General features: G+C 34.2%; 1 protein-coding gene and 1 long non-coding RNA gene across 2 annotated transcripts; one reads left to right on the top strand and one right to left on the bottom strand.

Moving 5' to 3' along the window:
- Positions 1-1339: 1339 nt before the first annotated feature.
- On the bottom strand, positions 1340-20603 carry LOC102808606 (IgGFc-binding protein-like). The gene is made up of 17 exons (XM_078008946.2): positions 20504-20603; positions 13889-13907; positions 12796-12954; positions 12150-12244; positions 11259-11427; positions 10796-10948; positions 10108-10218; positions 9442-9656; positions 9129-9236; positions 8884-9039; positions 4745-4877; positions 4111-4290; positions 3766-3971; positions 3542-3584; positions 2814-3141; positions 2171-2238; positions 1340-1696 (listed from the first exon to the last, which is right to left on the bottom strand). The coding sequence occupies exons 1-17, from the start codon at positions 20558-20560 to the stop codon at positions 1674-1676; spliced, it is 2223 nt and encodes a 740-aa protein (XP_077865072.1). The 5' UTR covers positions 20561-20603; the 3' UTR covers positions 1340-1673.
- On the top strand, positions 8220-9186 carry LOC144350878 (uncharacterized). The gene is made up of 2 exons (XR_013420371.1): positions 8220-8249; positions 9080-9186. It is a non-coding gene; the product is annotated as an uncharacterized LOC144350878 (long non-coding RNA).
- Positions 20604-20863: the final 260 nt, after the last annotated feature.

Raw genomic sequence — 20863 nt, 5'->3', positions numbered from 1 at the left:
GAGACCCTATGATAGGAGTTAAAGGGGCACCTTCCAGTTAAGATTAATCTCACAACAGATTTACTTTCTGGATTAAAATAACAATGGATAACAAAAGATAGATTAACATTGTAAACAACATAAACAATATTGTCCCATGATTCTTTGGTGCAATCCATGGGATTGAGCGGTTCCCCTTTAAGTAACAAATAAATGTTATAGCGGTTCTCTTTCGTGTGGATATTCATCAAACAATGTAAACGTTTAAACATACTTATACAATTAATTCGCTTCACGTCTTATACTATCTGACTGATTTCGTTGAAATTGCAACTCATAGTCCAGCATGTAAGAAAACGTGATAGATGGGGACGTACGTGTTAACGAAATGTCAGTCCAGATGTCAAAACACAAACAGTACATTTCAAATTTCCTGTTAAATTGAGTCAAAGAAAAATACAATGTAGGTGTTTTGGGGTTTTATGGATTGTGCAGATTTCACTTACTTTAAAAGTGTTTCAGTCCAATAAATATGGCTCGAAAATGTTAAAAGAATTTGCCTCAACCATTCTGTGCTGTTATAGCTTTCTAAACGTTTGAAAGACAATATTTTACAATTACAATTTACAATTTAACAATCCACAAAACCCAAAATACAGTCACAAGTGTTTTGTGTATAACAAATGTTAAAATACAATATTTTTCACAAGAAAATTACAATGTGGCGTATTTGTAAATTATTACCAGTAGCACGTGTCATTAGGGCTGTTTGTTTTAAAATATATAAATCAATATTATCAACACAGGGTCACGATAGGATGTTAACTCCAATCTCGGGTCATATGTTGTCACAGTGTATGTGAATTATATAGCTCTTTTTGTACAGACGAATACTGGGCAAACGATCTGTAACAATAGCACCTGATCTATGTATCTATTACAGTGAACTGCATATTGCATTGAAATACAAATCACCTATTAAGCATATTTTGAATAATGATCGTGCATCCACACAGTCCGTCGGCCTGAACATCGTTTGTTCAAATACAGGCTACTTTTCAAAAAAGAGTGTCTCACTTTTAAGTAGTGAGTTGTGTCTTTCACATAGATCATGGTAGCCAAGATCGTTCTGAAAAACAGTTCTCTCCACTAGTAAATGGACATTGTTGAGAACAAAGAGACAAGTAAACAGGTACTGAAGCTAGGTAAGATTACGTGAATGCGAAAATAACTGTCAGCTATCCACAGAGACAAGTCAAAATATAACATTACTTCAAATTATATATTTTTAAACTGAGCATTGCGAACAAATAAATCCAAGCATGACTAAAGCTTATCGAAATATGAACAAGAAACGAAATTGATTGATGCTATATATTTTAATGTTAATGCAAGTAAAATAATAATAATGAGTTGTAGATACAGCTGTTCTATATACTGGATAACTATATTGTAGATACACGGTAATTGTGTGAAACAAGCAGAGATTACTCACTAAATGCGTACACGAAACTATGATAACAATATTACATTGTAATACAGTAACGGCATATCGGTATAGTATAATAGTATTGCAATAGAAATAACAGTTTCTCAATATAACAACGATATTGGGATATAATAAAGATTATGAAATGTAATATCCATATTGACGTTTCGCGAGTTTTCTATTCGATACATCATATCTAGAAGGGTTATGGACACGCCGTTTCAAAACCTGAAATGAGACAGTTTTACATTTTTAATATTAAACACTTTAAACATTATTGGTAAAACTTAGAGGCCCAGACAAAAACAAAAATAATGGGTGCCTGATGTGTGTGTTATTGTAATTTATTTTAAGGGCTGCACGCATACTTTTTTATAATATACAATAGATATGGTCTGAAACTGGTTAATATGTAAATGAGCACAGGACGATATTCGTTTTAAAGGTAAAAGACAAATGAGAATTCCGAAGGAAATTATTGGAACAGAGATAGGAAATAACGGTTGGACCAGACAGGTGTGAAATAGTAGTATAATAGAAAATAAATACTAATCTGAAGGTCAGGATTGCCATATGTACCTGTCTCAATGCTGGCGTGGTATCACATACATATACGTATCGCATTTACTGAGCTTAAATTCTAAGGGGTTTAATTGATATAGAAATAAAAAATACAAATACACATATACAAATAACACTTACTGTATTCGCATACAAATCCAGCACGCCGATCACAATAACTATCGTCCCACTTAAATGCATTCTTTTTCCTACGAAAATAAATAAAGAAAATACGATTTAACATTCGTTGGCTACATTTCATAGTCATCCATGATTATAATAAATTTACATGTATTGTGTATTTTATCAGTTAAATTGTCAACGTGGCTGTCCGAGTATATTTGTGTTAAATGTTACTTATTCTTTTGTTAATCCATTCTAGGTTAGAAATACAGTTGACCACTTGAATAGCATAGCGTAGTATATTCACTGTATTACGTATTCTATTCAACTATTCTGTAGTGTCTGTGTTGTATTTTCTTCAAAAATGAAGTCTATACCAGACAAGTGACGTAAATACCGTCTGAAACCATCTTCGTACCAGTGTTATCATAATTAACCACAACCTCTCAAATATTTTCTAAAATACAATTAGTGATTTGCTAGAAAAATCAAGGTTAATTAGTTTTAGGAGAGAAGGACAACATATGCTCCAGATGGACAAATACTAGAAACCAGTAAAGAGCTATGCTGTGTAACTCTAGGCAATTGATGATGATGATAACGTGACTACAACCATCTAAGTTTTGTAGTAGAAAAAACAACAGCCAAACGCGACGCTTACCATAACTGCACGCAGTCTTGACCTAGTGGGTTTTTGTTGACGTTATTGTTCGGCTCATTTTCTGCCCATCTCGTGAAGTCACCAAGGGCAGTTCCATCAGTCCAGTAAAATGTCCCTTCCGTGTCAATATCATTTAAACCAAACCAGAAGTTATTATTATCAATTCCATATTCGGATATGTATCTTCTAATTGCTTTATCGACTGAATGTGTGTCGATCTTGGCAAGCATCCCACCTCTAACTTCGCAAGTGTTTTTTGCTGTAGTCCAATTCCTTTTCTGTGTAATAACCTCAAAATACCGTTCACCCACACATATCTTGTCCGTAACTGTAAATAAACAATGTAAACAAAGTACACTGTAGCCTCGTTATAACGAACTGTTTGAGAGACATACAATTAGTTTGTTATAGTGAAATGTTCACTATATTGAAGCACATATTACATTGGGTTTGTTGTAAGCGGGAGACATGTTATGTGTTCATTATATCAGGAAATTCATTATAAAAGTGTTCATTATATTGAGGTTACAGTGTAATACTTGCAGTTTATCGATATTTACAAATATAATCCAGTCAACCATTACACATCTGTATTATGAAATATATCATTAAATAAAATATATCACATTACAGTATCCCTGGACCACCGCGATAAAGAGATTCTGTTTTCGACAATGTTGATTTTTGTTTTGGGGAAAGTGTGAATACAGTGTATAGTATATACTCACCGTTGCAACAACAATATTTCTCATTTGGCAGTTCTTCATGAAACTAAACGAAAACAATTGAAAACACATAAATACATAAAACCTGGAATTCACGTGTTTGATTACGAAATCTGCATTAACCCGGTTGTATGTCAAAACTAAATACAAAATTCAGTGTTTCATGAATACCGACAATGTGTTTGATTAAATACATTATGTTTGACATGTTTGATAAAACACATTACCCTGTACAGCGTTTCCAAATAGTAGCAACCACACTTAGATTCCTCAACACAGACTCCACCTTCATCCAAGACTAATCCGTCCGCACAAAAGCACCCTTCGGTACATTTTTCAACACATGATTGTAACGGGTGGGGCTCCAAGCATGTCGGTGGGCAAAGTGGACCACAGTGATTATAGGCCGTTCCAGCGACGGGACAGTCGATTTCTACTCAGTATGTAAAAAAAAAACGAAGCACATGGGGCTTAGATACATATCAAATTGAAGTGTTTGATAATTTTCATTTTGGACGATTATAATCCAAAATATGCATTAATTAATAATTATTTGACTAGGTTTTACATACCACACTGGGTGCCACTTCGCCAGTCACCGATTTCAACACCAGCAACATTACACTGGTTTACATAGTCAGCAACTACACTACAGCCCTCAGTGGTACTAGGCAGAGAGTACTGAACGTCCATAATACAGGAGTCTTGGTAAAAACCCGGATCAACTGTGCCGGCACAGTCGCGAATATTCCCTGTTGATAAGTGTATGAAAGAAAGAATACATATCTCAAAAAAGCATTCTGACCAATAGCATGGCAGCAGCTCATCTCAGAAAAGCATTCTGACCAATAGCATGGCAGCAGCTCATCTCAAAAAAAGCATTTTAACCAATAGCGTGGCAGCAGCTCATCTCAAAAAAAGCATTTTAACCAATAGCGTGGCAGCAGCTCATCTCAAAACAGCATTCTGACCAATAACATGGCAGCAGTTTAACATTTGTAAGCATTTATAGGACTTCACACTGCCAGATTATAGTTATAAACACACAATATTATTCACAGCGGGCACACTTCTGATTACAGCGACCGGGCGCTTTATCTTGGTCGTGGAGTCGAGTCGCGTCTTGTGTTCGTAGTAAGCCCGTGATTTCCATACAAGTAATGTATATTAAACATAATACACCAGACAGAGATGTTAACGACATACCTGCATTGAATAAATCGTTGCAAATTGTTTTAGCTGAGCTACGGGTAACTAGTCTCTCAACTGATCTCCGAGCTGGGTTACAATCTGCATTTGCTATTATCCAGCTATCGCCAAATGTCGCAGCGTTATTAGTCTGTTGAGTATGAAATTCTAATTTAACAAATATCAGATTGACTATAACCAGTATAATTGTATTGGGAGGAGAAATAATAGTGTCGTTCACTGCTGATATTAGTAGGTGTACATGTATGTGTAATTACAAGAACTTATATCAAATCATTTTCACCACTTAAATGTGATCAAACTAAATGTATTTATATTCTGAATAGAGACTGTTCATTCATAAAATGTGCAACATTGTCTCTAAAAAACATTTTCACCACAAAAATCAAAATGGAGTTTTTTTTATACAAAAGGATATTCTGAATAGACATTGAATAAGAACTGTTCTTTCATTGAATTTTTTTATAATACTGTGGAATAATTTATTTTTGCTGGAATTAATTTTCGCTGAAAAGGCTTTTTGGACGTTTTGTATGGAATTTTGTATGTTTAATGTGAAATACATGAACAAAAGTATATACGCTGGATTTTATTTTCACAGAATCATCCCTTCATCGTAAATAGCAAAAATAAATTCCAAGCAAAAATAAAATATTCTACAGTACAAGACTTTCCTATACTTCTGAAGGTCTAGATAATCTGAAATGTCCAGATATGCGCATATGTAGTTTGTTTTGTTCTTAGCTCGTTGAAAAGCATTTGTATGATGATAAAAAAATGGTTCACTGGACCTTCAAAAGTGTCATTGGTCATGTAGTTTGACTGTCATATTGGTTTCCCGGATGCAAAATTCCCTGTTTCTAATGTACTTGGTTTGGGAAATATGTAATTTTTTTTGTCATAGTATAATTGACATATTGCCTAAAGACTTACCATCATATATCATTTTAACCAAAATGCAAAATAAAGAATTGTAAAAACTATCATAGATCGATTTATCAGTGTGACAAGCATGAGTTGCAGCACAAAATCACCTAACGACATTGGTGGGGGAAATTGTTTTGTCCATCTGATCAAAATATATTATTTAACTTAGTGAGTGATACAGCGGTCATGCAAAACTGGCAGTAGCAGCTTTTTTTTAAAAACAAGCCGCTCCATTCAAAAAACAAGCAACTGTTTCCGGCTGTTGCCTTGCTAGGACATGAACGTGAAGCTAACGTGGGTTCATAACTAAAGCCGGGTTTCGTATACGAATCGAAGTTTGCAAAAAGCATTCAGTCTTTATAAGTCACGTTACTTTATTACTAGTCCGTACCCTGTTGTTAGAATTATTATTTCCGACCGTTCTTTGATTTAATGCTGCAGTTACAGTACATTCAAAGTTGGTAAAGTAACAATGGCGGCGCCGGTTATCCCTCATCGGTGCGGAACTTAGCCAAAAGAAAAAGCATGATAATCTTCTGGAGGTAGATGCACGTCAAGGGATTGAGTAGCTAAGTAAAGCTACCTGTCACATGGCGGTTATCAATAAGTTGCTTATTATTAGTATTCCACACAAGTGACTTTTACGAAGAGGTTGCTAGAACTTAGGTGAGGTTACAAATGGACTGATTTAAATTCAGGTTTTCGTTCAAAGGATGAACAGTATGTTTATATTAGACCAGAATACACAAAGTAGTACATTGCAAAGTTAGCTCACTGTTGAAGGAAACTTGTATTAGTGCCACTTGAATATATCGGAACTACAATATTGACATAAAATTGAACGAGCGCCAGAGTATTCACTCACTTCTAACCTTCTAAAGACAGTGTGCCGAGATGTGGCCCTTGTACTTTTGGAACATATACACAGTGATGAAAGAATATGTACAGTACATACCATGCAAATCAATGGCAACTTCATGCAGTGTGTTGAATATGTAACTAGAGACGATTATTGTATTGGTCCAGCACGGAGACTTTCGCCATATAACGAACCACTATGACTAATCAGTAATACAGTAACAATAACCCAGTAGATAACCAGAATCAGTGGTCAGAATGGACAGACTGTAGTGGAGGCAACCAGGTGTGATAGATGGCTAGTTAAACCAACGATCTCAGTGCACAATCCCACCAAAAGACAATGCAACGCATGTTACGTGAAATTGGTGAGTGATAATATCAGAAAGTGCATAGAGTAATGCTCTCCAAACAAAAAATATGAATGAATAACTTGAGGTAAGTTTGTATGAGTGATGTACCGAAGAGGGCATTTAAAGAGGAGCATGGTTATGATTAGAGTCATGGGTGTGGGGGACGTGTGTGACTGAAATTATAACCATGGTTTCAGGAATTGAGATCATCATCTTGTATGTTGAACAGATTGACATAAATGAAATACTGATACAAAAGAATGGAACTCAGGGAAGTATAGATGGATATATCATCTGAAGTGATTGGATTTGAGTATTTGAAAGACCTATGCCGTACGCGAGCGCCGGTTCGAGTCACGCACGCAGTAAGTGTTTACTATAATTAGACGTAGTATTTACCTTGCCGTTTATTCGGTGTTATTTGCTTACTATACCATATAAGCAAGGTTCAATTGACTAACACAAAAATGTGAAAATGTGCAAAGTTTTTACAAGATGACGGAGAAAAAACAAAACAAGTGAAAGTAACATTGGTCGTATAGTGAAACATGGCATTCACATAGGGGATCACGTTCTTAATTAGTCAGTCACAATGGCAGTTACAAATCTGATAGCATCTTGCACCAGATATGTGGGTGGGGCACATATTTAGGTATAAATACTTAAAGCATCTATTCCACGCATTTTATGAATTAATATTGTTTACAAATCTTAGGAAATGCGCTTTATTTTGTATTCTGTATCAGCCATCATGTTATGCTTTATATGTTGTTATAAATGGTATCTTACAATTTTGCAACGTGTTAATATGTATTCCTCATCTTATTTGGTATACCATTCCCGAATGACCCAGTAACTGTCTTTACTACTATATCGTTAAGTGGAAAGCTGAGATATTTCTTATTATTCATTACTGTTTAAGAATGCCTCCTAATTATCGATTTATCAGACATTAGAAATGTTCTACCCCTCTCTGCTCGAAAGTGCTGGGGTAAACTGGTAATCAACTGTGTACATGGAAATACCACTAATACGATATTTATACATTTTACACAAAAATACTCTTAGTTTGACTTATCATTAAATTTGATGACTAATTTCAAAATTCAATTCTATATGGGTTTTGTGTTATTTTTTAAACCTATTGTGACCAGTGTTTATGGAACACATTAGTTTGATTATTTTAATGTTTCTTTTACCTCTGGTGTGACAAGGGCTCACAGAATCTTGTTATAGAGTTTGAATTATTGTACTTAACAAAAACAAACGTTTTACCAAGATCACCTGTGATGGCGCATTTCATAACATGTGAGTTCCTCTGCGATGACCTTTAACCCCACCTGCCAACTTTTGTGTGTTTATAGGTGAGTGATTTTTGTCATCCTTATAAAGTTCTATCAAGATAGTAATCCTTTACATCCCACTTGTTGAACTACTTGTATGAGTCGATAATGTGTTATTCGTTGTTGACATTTTTTGAAGTTTATGATCATTCTTTTGTATCTTTTGATATCTATAAAAAGTGTTGATGATCGTCCCATTGCTATGTACATGCTGCCGTGTTGCCAAATACTATTTCTTGTTTTGATATGAATGATATGTATTTTAAAAACCCCACCTGCCATCTTTTGTGTGTTTCTAGGGGTTCGAAGGAGAAATAAAGATCAACAATGTAGAATCGGTTCATCAATCCACAATTGCATTCTCTGGTGTGTTATTATATTTCCATGTATGATCACCCAAAATTATATACAACGCAAATCTCCGACTGACCGTCGAGTAGCCCTTTCACACTATAATCATGCAAATTGTATAAAGACTATTCGCATCTTGGTAATATTACAATTATATCATTATTGTAAAGTTCTAACAAGTAACAATCGGACAGCCGGTGTACATGTACAATACATTCGACAACTGCAATGGAGTCAGTCACATGTGTGGAATTAACACATTCAAAATATCTATGGTTCTTAAATAAGAAAAACAAAATCTCACCAGAGTGCCATCAGGCCTTGTAAAATCATTCCCCCAATTACCATCAAAGTTTCCACAAAGTCCGCATAATCGTCCACGATGTAGATTGGATGCTTCTATTCGAAGGTTGTATATTCCGTCAAAATATACAACAATTCCATACCCAGTTGTTACAACCTATTACAAAATATTTTATATATCAACTGAATTCGTATAGAAAACATGCATGAGAAGAATCCTGGACAAGCTAGGTGGTTTTAACATACCAGATATATCCCGGCTAGCGTCACCCTAGTTCTTGGGGTAACGTCAACAGGCACCGCGGTGAGTGTACCATCAATCATCAGTTTATTGCCCTGCATCAGCAATATATCCTGTAAAAAGTGACACACTATGTAATTAACACATATGAATATAATCTGAACACGCATTTGCTTGTACTCTGGTTTTAAAAGGCCGCAAATGCATCTAATTTCTAATTTACCATTACACCATAAAAAAGAATAATTACAATTTCACCTAAAATAAGAGAACATTTTTTTATTTCAGACAAAAGAAAATAATGAAAAATCAACGTACTATGCCTTCCACTATCACATGGACTTCTTTGGTCGTGGTTACTGGGCTTCCAGGATAAGGCCAATCACGATTTTTCACGATTATTTCAAGCTGCATGTATGGTTGTGGGCATCTGCTGGACATCATAACATATTCACACTTTCCCTGGTAGTCGAAACGTCTGTTATCAAAATTCGTGTAATGTGGATCACCGCATCCAGAGCAGCTACCGTAACCTGTGATGCAGATTAATTGATCAGTTAATCAATAAAATAACCGCTTATAATAAAATTTTTTCAGAGACTATTTTTTGTCTCTTTAGATAGAGTTCTAGTTTGTTCTGTCATCGCATCCACATTTATATATTCGTGGTATCTGAAGCAGTGGGTTCGATGACAAATGTAAATATATCTCTATTTCATGGGCAAAAGTGTTGTCTTCTCGGTCTCGTTCTCCGCGAGATCTTGGCGGCCATCTGTGCATATTTAGTATTTATGATTGTATTTTATATATTTTTAGTATTTTTATTAGAGTGCATATCGAGACAACAACTTCATTGAAAGTAAGGTACTTTAAAAACTTTCACACACACAATCTATCATTTTGAAACAGCAATATAAACGATGTATATTATAATGAAACAAATTGTGAGATTTGGGAAACAATATTACAGTTAAATTAAAATACCTGAGCAGTCGACCATATGATCGTCACAACAGTCTCCATATTTTACACAGTCGTCATCACACCAGCAATCTCGCTCAATAATCTTTTTTCCACAGTTATCTTTGCAGAATTCTGCAATTTGTTTGAAAGAAGAATTCATTCTGAAGGTTACAGCATTACTCAAATGTTAAAAATAATGGTGGTACTGTTTTTTGTTCATTGTCACATGTCATGTAACAAATTATAATATTGAATAAACAAAACGGGTTACCATCCGTATAGAATGTATGTACTAAATTATGTTTGTTCAGAGCATTTTACTATTGTTTCCTTAAAGTTGAAATATTGTGGACACATTTTATGTATCAAAGCAGTGTCTAGAAGTCTACGTTTTATATAATTTACACTAATTTAGCTTGGATTTTCTATTGGTCTTTGAAAATTACAACCCAATTGCTATTCCTGTATCTTATTTGAGTGTCAGCGAACTAATACATTTTGCACAGTTAACTAATACTAAATAAGAACAACGTTCTATAGGCGCGAATATATGACATATTTATAACTTTCTACCTGAATTAATGGTTTAGTGGAATTCATTCTGTTTGTATTTTTTCGTCGGGATTACACATGATCACTGTTCAAATTTGTCGATTTACTTGACTAATTAAATTGTTCAACTATTCGACAATATGGCAATATGCCTCACTTTTTTCACAACAGATCGCAACCGGAGTCGTTGTTGTCCCTCCAACCTTGTGACAATATTCTGTTGCGCGGCAAACAGTCGGAGGCAGTGGAGTTCGAAAAGGAGGACCCATACACAAACCAGCAGATTCAGTACCATCTGGACACATCCATGCTATATTCGTATGAATAAAAAATAAAATAAAAAACGATGAGTTGTGATTTTGTAATAAAAGGTTCTCGTATATTTTCGATAAAAAATGCTCAAAAGTGAACAGTTTTCCCTTCCAAATAGTGATGTAACATTTTCAAACCTGATATGCATATTCCTACAATTTTTTATAACTGTGCTGAAATATACACAATTTTATTTCACATATTGCGCAAAGGAGAGTACTGGCGAAGTACTATAGATTCAAATTGATATGTTATTTGTCTGTTTCATATTTATTGTGTTATATATATAATAATTAATCATTTGTTACGTGTGATTTCATAGACATCGCAACCAGTCGAAGTTCCTTCTCCAAATCGACATGATTCGTCTGCACCCCCTTCTTCATAATCTGCTGAAGTTGATACGGCGTAGCAGTCCCCATTGTCTTTCAACACAAAATAGTCATATCCTCCAGAATATGCAGCCCTTGCACATCCCTAAAAAACGTAATCGAAATACATTTTACCCTCTATGACGTAAATAAATAAGAGAAATGCATCTTTTTCATCTTTGGACGTTCATTAAAAATGTTGTTTTCATTTAAATAAAGATGATGAACGACAGCACATCCAGAATCATGTTGACTCACAAACTACATTTTTAAACAAAAAAACAATTCTGCTATATTTCTAAACGATGTTTTTTATATAGTTGGTATCATATTTTGTGTGTGTGTGATCGTTTTTCTGTCTTTTGAAACAAGAAACAATTTCTCGCAGATCATTCAAAACATCTATTCCGAAATTGTTAATATTTGCATATTTATTCTTCTTCTTATTATTATTTCTAATTGGCTTTGGCTGTAATTTCAGAACCCTTTGACATCGATCAATGGTGCTTGCAGCTGTCTTAGTTATCATGAATAAAAGTCAGTTCCGCTAGAGATTTCACAGTGAATCAGACTAGACTAGCTGTAAGCTACTTTCTGATTTCCTTTTCACTCAGTTTCATTAAATACTTGTAATTATTCTTGTAATATTATCTCTACATTAAATTATTACTTGGTGAATGAACATCAATTGACATCAACATTAAATGTTCCGTTGGTTGTAAGTAACTCATTCAGGCTGTAACAGTTCACCGTGTAATCTGTATGACCTCCGACGTGAAAAATGTATTGTGTGATTGGATGGACATAAAGTGGTGAAAACGCACTTACTCTAGCTGGGTCGTTTGCATCAATATACCCATTACGAGTATTTTCCAATTTAACCATTTTCTCTGTGCAAGCCCAACATCCCTTATGACCATAGTCTACACAGTATCAAGCAAAAAGTATGACGTATTATACAAATACAGCCTTGTGGACACAGTGACGGGTACTAAAAATCAATTGGTTTAGAAACAAATCCACACAAAGTGAAACATGGAATCAAGTCGTACAGTCTATTCGTCAAATAAAATATGTCAAGGCCAAATACAAGTATTTTTTAGAAGAATTTTGCAAAATTATTTTTTTGGAATCTGTTCTGTCTAATATTTCTTGATAACTGTACAAAATTAAAAGAAACGTTTACAATACGTCGAAGAGTCAGTAGGAGGATTGCTACGGATCAAACCTACTTAGAATGCAACTTTAAGTTTCAAGCTTAACGGACTTTTGGCGGATAGCATGTCCTAAGCAGCAATTTATAAGTGCTTATGGGTATGTAGGTACAGATGCTAATGGGTCATGGTTACCGCGTATGTAGACGTCATCTGTTTCCTCATTCTGGACCAGAATGTACAGCACGGAATCAAGATAACACTATGCAACGCCATACATATGCCACATGCTAAGATAAATCGTTATTTCTCGTGCTCACCTATTTCCAATGGGCAATCGACGTCCATACAAGTTTGTTCTTCGGTATCACTTCCAACGCATGGTTCAACGAGACAGACCCTTTTTCTAGTCTGCGTTCCGCCACCACAAGTTACTGAACAATCGCTCCAACTAGCATCCCAATCAGACCACGTTCCCCCTACATAATAATATATGAGAATACGAAGTTATTTGTTGCCACTTTACTGATATAAGTACGGCATAAGGAGTTCCACAAAAACAAGAGCAACTGTTGATTGATGGAAAATGGAAATTGACCCTTCTTTTTAATTAAATGAGAAAAATTGAAACAGCTTAATTTTATTCAACCAGGTAGTGTCTTTTCCTCTTTGTGCATTGTGTTTGGTTAAGATGGAACTCCGAAAACAACAAGGTCTCCACTACCAAAACACTTTTTTGTTGTCTTGACTTTTGAGTAGCTATCAGTTTTTTGAAAGTACGCGTACATGTCATTCAGAACGCTCATGCGTACCCCTCGACCAGCCAAGTACCCCTCCAGGGTTCTCTCCTTTACTGAATGCGGTATATAAGAATGACACCCATTTATCACAATACTCAACAAGCTAAACCCATTTCCCAATTATATATATATATCGAGCTAAGGAATCTTCCGGGTTATCAAGGTGCTAACAAACTGCACAGTATACAGTGATCAATAAGATAGCAACATTCATTGTGAAAACTAAAACTAATGTAAACTTGCCCATCACTACTGTCCAAGACATAATGTGAGATAAATTTGTTTTACAGGTCACGTGACATACTTTTGTCAAACGCCATAAAACGCAATGGGTTGAAACATAACCTGTTTTGTGTGTGTGATTTCTATTTGGAAAACAGAGCGCAAAATAACAAACATAATTGATAGCAGCATAGACAGAAAATGCGACATTCCAAGCTGAAACATCACATTTGAAACATGCGGTAGCAGCTTTTGCATTCACACCCTAACACGACGTCAACCACCAAAGTCAAATTGATGAATGTAAACGTTCTTTTTTTGTCTCAGTAATTATATATGGGTAATGTCACAGAAATGAAATATCTAAATCAATCGATAAGACAGTACTCACCATCTTCAGCAAAACAAAGCTGTAAAGAAATGAATCTTTGAATTAGAGTCAATAATAACAGACCGATCGGCACCCTGACACATCTATACAAAAAATGGGCTATGTGGCTATACGCGTTACTGGTGTTAAAGGTAACGAGTTGAACATGGTATTATACTGCTAGGTCTGGCGCAAACTTTAAGGGTGTAAGAGTGTTTCCTTCATTAAATATTGCATTGTGGGTACTTTCATAGACAATTCTCTGTTCACACCGTGACCCTGCTTTATGTGTAAAATGTAATACACAAAAACATGACAAACAATTTAAGGTCATAGCGTTGCCATTGGGCGCGATTTGACAAACGTGAAAGTATTTTGGGAATATTTTCACGCTTAATAATGTGATATATATATATATATATATATATATATATATATATATATATATATATATATATATATATATATATATATGATTGAAGTCAATTTTGATGAAGAAAGAATATCTCAACTCTATATACCGCCTGATAGATTGGCATATCGATAATGGATAATTTGTGTACAATTTGTAAACTCATTCGAACTTTTTGTCCCACGGTCAGCGCCCTCAAACCATACGCGAGACTTCCCAATGAACGGGAAACCATGTTTGCAGCACTCGCGTAATGTAATAAGCGATCGCAATATACTCACAAATTGACGTTGTTTTGTTTTGTTATGCGCATGGCCACGCATATAAGACTGGACAAGATGGCATTTAGCAGGGAGTGGAAGATTTACATGAAATCGGCCTCGTACAAGGTCAGACAACAACGAAGTATATCATAGATTGATTACGTGCATGTGCATTCGTGTACAGAAAAATAATTTTAATCCGGTTCTGCATTTACTGTCATAAATATAAACAGTTGACTCAACTAGAATCATTTAAATATACTTTAAGTCACGTGAACCACAAAATCTATCCCAGTACGTATATCACTTTCGACATGAGCCGACTTTTGTTAGACACGTTTCAGCTATAGAGGGCGCTATTACACATATCAAGTGGCAGCTTGAGTCAATAAACAAACACTGAGGGCGATATTTTGGAATCCTGAGGGTGGTCTATTGACAATGATATATCTTATTATTATCTTATTGTAATCTAACAATAACTTTAATTAATTTGTTTGCAAGTAATATTATGATCAGTGTTTTATTAACCTGTGTCCTGCCAGCTCCATGTGCTTTTACAATGTCATTGGCTTACTTGAAATACTAATTTTGCTTACAAATATCTTTTAGCAAAAATAAAATCTTTGCCGATCACCTGACACCAATTTCTACCTTTTGGTAGAACTTTAATTTGAGTATCGATGACGTCAATATCACTTATGTGATGAGGTCAGATAACTTTTGAGTAAAAAATACAAGTACAAAACTTTTCCACAAAACATTTCTAGTTTTTGGTTTTGGTCCAGCTTCGTGTCCTATATTGAATTTTTAAAATGTTCATCTAATTATATATTTCCTCTTGTCTTGGGGTGTGGCACCTCTTCCCAGAGTTACGCTACCGCCATTGAACCACTTTCAAACAAAATCAGAAAAAAAATATTCAATGGCTAACTAACTGAATGCACTTCCATTCACTCCACACTAAAATGTAATTCATGGTGCATTATAAGTCCGCCATTCTAGTGTTATTTTCTTGCACCTTGCTTCCTTATAAACATTACCTTTCATATAAAATAAAAAATGATAAATAAATAAAAAAAATATTTATTAAAAAAAATTACCTTTCAAAAGTCAAAGATTACATAGATATGAAGTTATTCATGTACGATTAGAACTGGCGACAAGGACACCGAGCGTCTATGTGATATTCCCGGCGTTTCTTCCATTCAACCATAGATCAACGTCAATGAAAAGTTGCTTAATGAGTTAGCTTATTCCACGCCTCTAACGTGCAAACCGACAAGGTCAATGAACAAACACAGCTTTATTCTGTATTTTTTTTCACTGCATACAGTGATATACAAATATATTTCTATTGTATTTGTTGTAGTGATTGATTAGGTTTGAGACAGCGCTGGTCTGGAAAATTGTTTTAAAATAAATATGCGATAGTAGTGAAAAATAAAATTGCAAAAAAAGAAAGAATATTTAATATGGCACAGAGCTACTTTATTATCAAAATGTATGTTCGATAAAATAATTATTATTTTTTTTCTTTAAAAATATTGGGATCTATACATGTATCAATCATACCAAGAAACTTGTTCATTTTACGTTATCAAACATTTCAAGAGAAATAGTTTCACACTAGAAACCAGGTGGAAAATGTCAATGTTGTTTTTTACATGACATTCCAGGCTTATAATAATGTATAATCGTGCTTTCAATAATTTGTGGTATAAGTGGAATTAAATAAAGAATTGGAAAATCTTATCTGATTTTAGTAATCATCAGTCCGGTTAGAGAAGACAGAACTAATTCTAGTAGGCGATCAGAATGGGGGGATGGGTGCTTCCACAGGGCTTATCGCCGTCTTTGGGTCCCGTTAGGGTACTTGGGGTGTATGTAGGTCACGATAAATACGAAAAAGAAAAACTTAATTTTTGGACAAAAATAAAAAAAAATGAAAGATAAACTTCAGATACGAAAATCGAATTGGAATTGGAATTTGGGGTATTCCAAAACTTATAAGATATGTATATTTTCACGTATTCTATATAATTAATACTTTTCAAGGCTGATTTGAGCAACTGACTAATTAACATCATCATGCATATGTATTTTACAATTGATAATTGATACTATCAATATCAGAAATATACTTCATAATTCGAAGGTAACTTCAGAAATGATTCCTTATTTTAATAAACAGTTTGTTCCTATTCTATCTAACAAATACACGCAAACAATATCATTCAATTACAAACGAACATCTCATAACTTTAAATGTGGACAATTTTGGTCAGAGTCAGATTCTGTGTGGCTGGTTTACCTTGTTATTTAATTATAGCACCAGGTTTTCGGGTTTTTACTGGGGATGTGAACATGTTTTAACATGATTCTCTTCGAAAGATAACAATTAGGGTCACAAATTAAAAATCATTATGAACTCAGTTGAGAAAATTGTAAGTAAATGTACTGAACGAAGGGAATTAGACCTGATACCTTAAGCTTGTTGGTGAATGCTATAAGAATTTAGCTACATTGTTAAATCAATAGACTTCGAAACATCTGTCAGCATACACACATAATTGGGCCTATTATTTTCCCCTTTACAATGCATATAAACTGGTTATTCCATTCACTGGGGCATATTCAGAAAAAACAGTATCTGAATAGGAAAAATCAAATGTAACTAATATTAATTTGATATCGTGCACAGTTTTGACATTTTCATTTATTGAATTGTCAGAGTTGATATCCGGAAAGTTCTATATTCTTTCGTTATTGCCATGATGACGATTCACAAAACATATCTCCTTAACTAAAATATTCATACTATTTTAGCAACAATCGAGGTATCGATGATATATCCCCTTAACTAAAATAGTCATTCAGATCCCAATCAGGCTTATTCCGCCTTTTATGACATTTTTCATGGTATATCATTTAAGCATGTACAGGTAAAAAAATAAAACAAATTACACAAAAGTCCCGCAAACCTTGGATATCTAAAGCCTTATTTAAATCAATTCATACAAAATATAACTTATTTAGTAAAATGAAGAAACACCCACAAAACACTGAACTCAAAAATAAATATAACTGTATAGAAATACATTGACAAAACTCCTTAAGTCAGCAAAAAAAGGTGTTTTATTCAAAGAAAGTATCATCTGCGAATGGTAACACGAGTAAAACGTGGCAAGTGGTCAATAAAATTCTAAATAAAACTATTACAAAAATGGCCCCCAAAAACTGCATTTCACTACGCTAAACAAATAACAATACCTGACAATAACTGACAGTTTAGACATTGCAAATAGTTTTAACTCGTACTTCACCAACATTGGGCCCAATCTCGCTGCCAATATCAATTGCCCGCCACACAATTTTAGAAAATATTTAAGCGGAAATTTCAAACAAGATGTTTTAAATACAATTAAATCACTAAATCCCCGTAAATTGCCTGGGCATGACCAAATTACTCCAAACAAGTTATCCATGCTGCTGACGTCATCTCTGGTCCCTTAGCCTACGTTATCAATTGTTCACTGAGCCAAGGAAAATTTCCCGACCCGCTCAAGATCGCAAAAATTACCCCAATCTTCAAAAAAGGTTCGGTAACAAATGTCAGTAATTATCGTCCAATTTCCATTTTACCAATTTTTAGCAAAACTATTGAATCGCTTGTAAATAAACAATTTATTGACTACTTAGAAAAAACACATATAAAGATAAACACCCAATTTGGTTTTCTTAAAAAACACAGTCCCAAGCTTGCTCTTGCAGACTTACTTTCAGACATAGCTACAAACCTTGACAATAGATCCATCACCTTTGGCATTTTTTGTTGATCTCAAAAAGGCATTCGACACAATTAACCATGACATCCTCATTTCCAAATTAGAGCATTATGGCATTAGGGGGGCTCCCACTTTTAAGGTTTAGAGACTATCTTTACAATCGCCACCAATCAGTTACTTTAAATAACATTTCATCATTATACAATCTAATTAAATGTAACATCCCTCAAGAGTCTATTCTGGGTCATATTCTATGACATTGCAAATTCAACTAACGCCTTCAGTTTTCGGCTCTTCGCAGATAAAGCAAATCAATTTAAATTCCTCAAAGACAGCCACATCAATCTTTCCGATATCAGCAATGACTTTCAAAGAGTCTGCGAATGGTGCAGTGCTAACAAACTCACAATAAATGTACAGAAAACAAATTATATAATTATTAAAACAGCACAACGAGCTGTTAACACCGAGATAAGTCTGCTTATCCAGAAATCTCCAATTGAAGGGGTTCTATCAACTAACTATTTGGGAATTGCAATTGATCATCATATCAATTGGAAATCCCACATTGACAAAGTCAGAACAATAATTGCCCCCAAAGTTGGAATCATTTCTCAAATTCGACACTATATTCCTAAATATATACTTCTTTTGCTATATTACTCGTTGATATTGCCACACATAATTTACTATATAGAGATTCGGGGAAATACTTATTCAATGCTATTAAATCCAATTACGCTTCTACAAAAAAACATTGTCCACCTAATCTCATTTTCTGACTTTCGTTCCCATACCGCTCCTCTCTTCAAATCTCTTGATATTTTAAATATTCATAAGCTCTCTATGTTACTCACCTGTTTGTTCGTTTTTGACTTAAAGAAGAAGCAATATGCCCATAGTATTGATAAATATTTAGACACACTACCCCATAATTACCCTACAAGATATGTTGCAGGCGACAACTATTATACTCCCAAGGTCAATCTCACATTAAATCAACATACTCTCAAATACGCTTCCACTCACTTTCCGATCACATAAAATGTATACAAAATAGACAGTCTTTCAAATGCCACTTTAAAGGGTATCTTCTAGAAGATATGTAAATTTTACTTTCTTATCAGTATTATGTGCATTTGTATGTTACGTTGTTTTATTTTATCAGAGCGTGTGAGTGTTTCTGTACTGCTTTATGTATTATAGTATTCATTACATGCTTTAACTATGTCTTGTGTATCTTAGCTTATCATTATTTTATTATATATCTTGGATCATTGGTCACAGACTAGACGAGCTTGAATAAGCTAATTCTGTGACCCCACCAGAAACAAAAAAATATACACTATATTACTATCATTGTAATTACTACTATTATTAATTTTAAGTATTTATTTATTTATAATTTACTACTCAATGTATACACTGTTTCTGGTGAAAAATATGTCATTCATTTATTCATTCATTCATTCATTCATTCATTCATTCATTCATACTATTTAGAGCGAAAATCGAGGTATGGATGACATATTCCCTTCACTAAAATAGTCATACTCTTTAGAGCAACAATCGGGGTATTGATGACGAATCGCTATGAATAAAATAACTGGTAAACATATTGTATTCATTTCGGCTTCAGAATGTTTCTTGCCGGCTTTTCTTTGTTCAAAACATAGACCAATATGTATGTCTTGTATGTTATTGACATCCCGTCTAAGGTTTTCACAATCGGCTAACCAAAACGAATGTTTTTGTTTTAACATGAAAATAACTGGCTTTGTGTCTACCCAAACAGGTTGGCAAAAAGGATCATACCTGACCCTACTCTTGATCATCACAATTATTGTTGTTGAATATTTGTCACAAGAATACAATTCCAATCAAAACAAATTCGAGTGGCGATTTAAAAACACATACTTAGTAAGTACATACTTAGCCATCACTCTTTCTTATGATGCATTGCAGAACACGAACAAAAATGTGAAAAATCATTGATATTTTTTTTTTCTCAGTAATGGAATGGTGATTTCAAATTTAGTAGTTGTCAAACTGAATTTATGTGAATGTGAAGAAAAGAAGAAATATCAAAAGAAGTTGCCGATAAAGTGATCAACGTGATGTTTATTTACTTCTCTTGTGTATCAAATATAACTAGCATGGAAGCACTACTTACCTTACTTGTATGTACGAGTGCGATGGCAACAAGCATGCACTGTAGTCTACTCAGCATGATTGCTTCAGAATGATGACGATTCGCAAAGCTTGTTGTCTTAACTAGAATATTCATACTATTTTTAACAACCTGGGACGAACTGAATAAAGTAGCTGGTAAACATATGTCATTATTGTTGTATTGTATTGTTTGTAACATCAAAAATAAACAGCTTTTATGTCTACCCTATCACGAATTTTTTTAATTTATTATTGCAGGTTCGCAAAATGGATCATAACTTTCCTCACCCCCACTCCTATTCTACATAACCACAATTGTCACAATAATATAATTCCAATTAAAACTAATTAGAGTGGCAAT

This window comes from Saccoglossus kowalevskii, chromosome 20, assembly GCF_978046115.1.
Source record: "Saccoglossus kowalevskii chromosome 20, keSacKowa6.1, whole genome shotgun sequence".
In the NCBI taxonomy this organism is placed as follows: domain Eukaryota; kingdom Metazoa; phylum Hemichordata; class Enteropneusta; family Harrimaniidae; genus Saccoglossus; species Saccoglossus kowalevskii.
Note: the sequence above shows the minus strand (reverse complement) of the source record. Positions and strands in the feature narration are given on the sequence as shown.

What these genes read in the sequence shown, in the direction of transcription:
- LOC102808606 (XM_078008946.2), bottom strand. Translation starts at nt 20,560, where the DNA reads ATGCTGAGTAGACTACAGTGCATGCTTGTTGCCATCGCACTCGTACAT. An exon ending in CGATTGCCCATTGGAAATAG is followed by an intron (nt 12,245 to 12,795) that starts GTGAGCACGAGA and finishes GATACTGTGTAG; the next exon opens with ACTATGGTCATAAGGGATGT. An exon ending in ATGCAAACGACCCAGCTAGA is followed by an intron (nt 11,428 to 12,149) that starts GTAAGTGCGTTT and finishes TACGTTTTTTAG; the next exon opens with GGATGTGCAAGGGCTGCATA.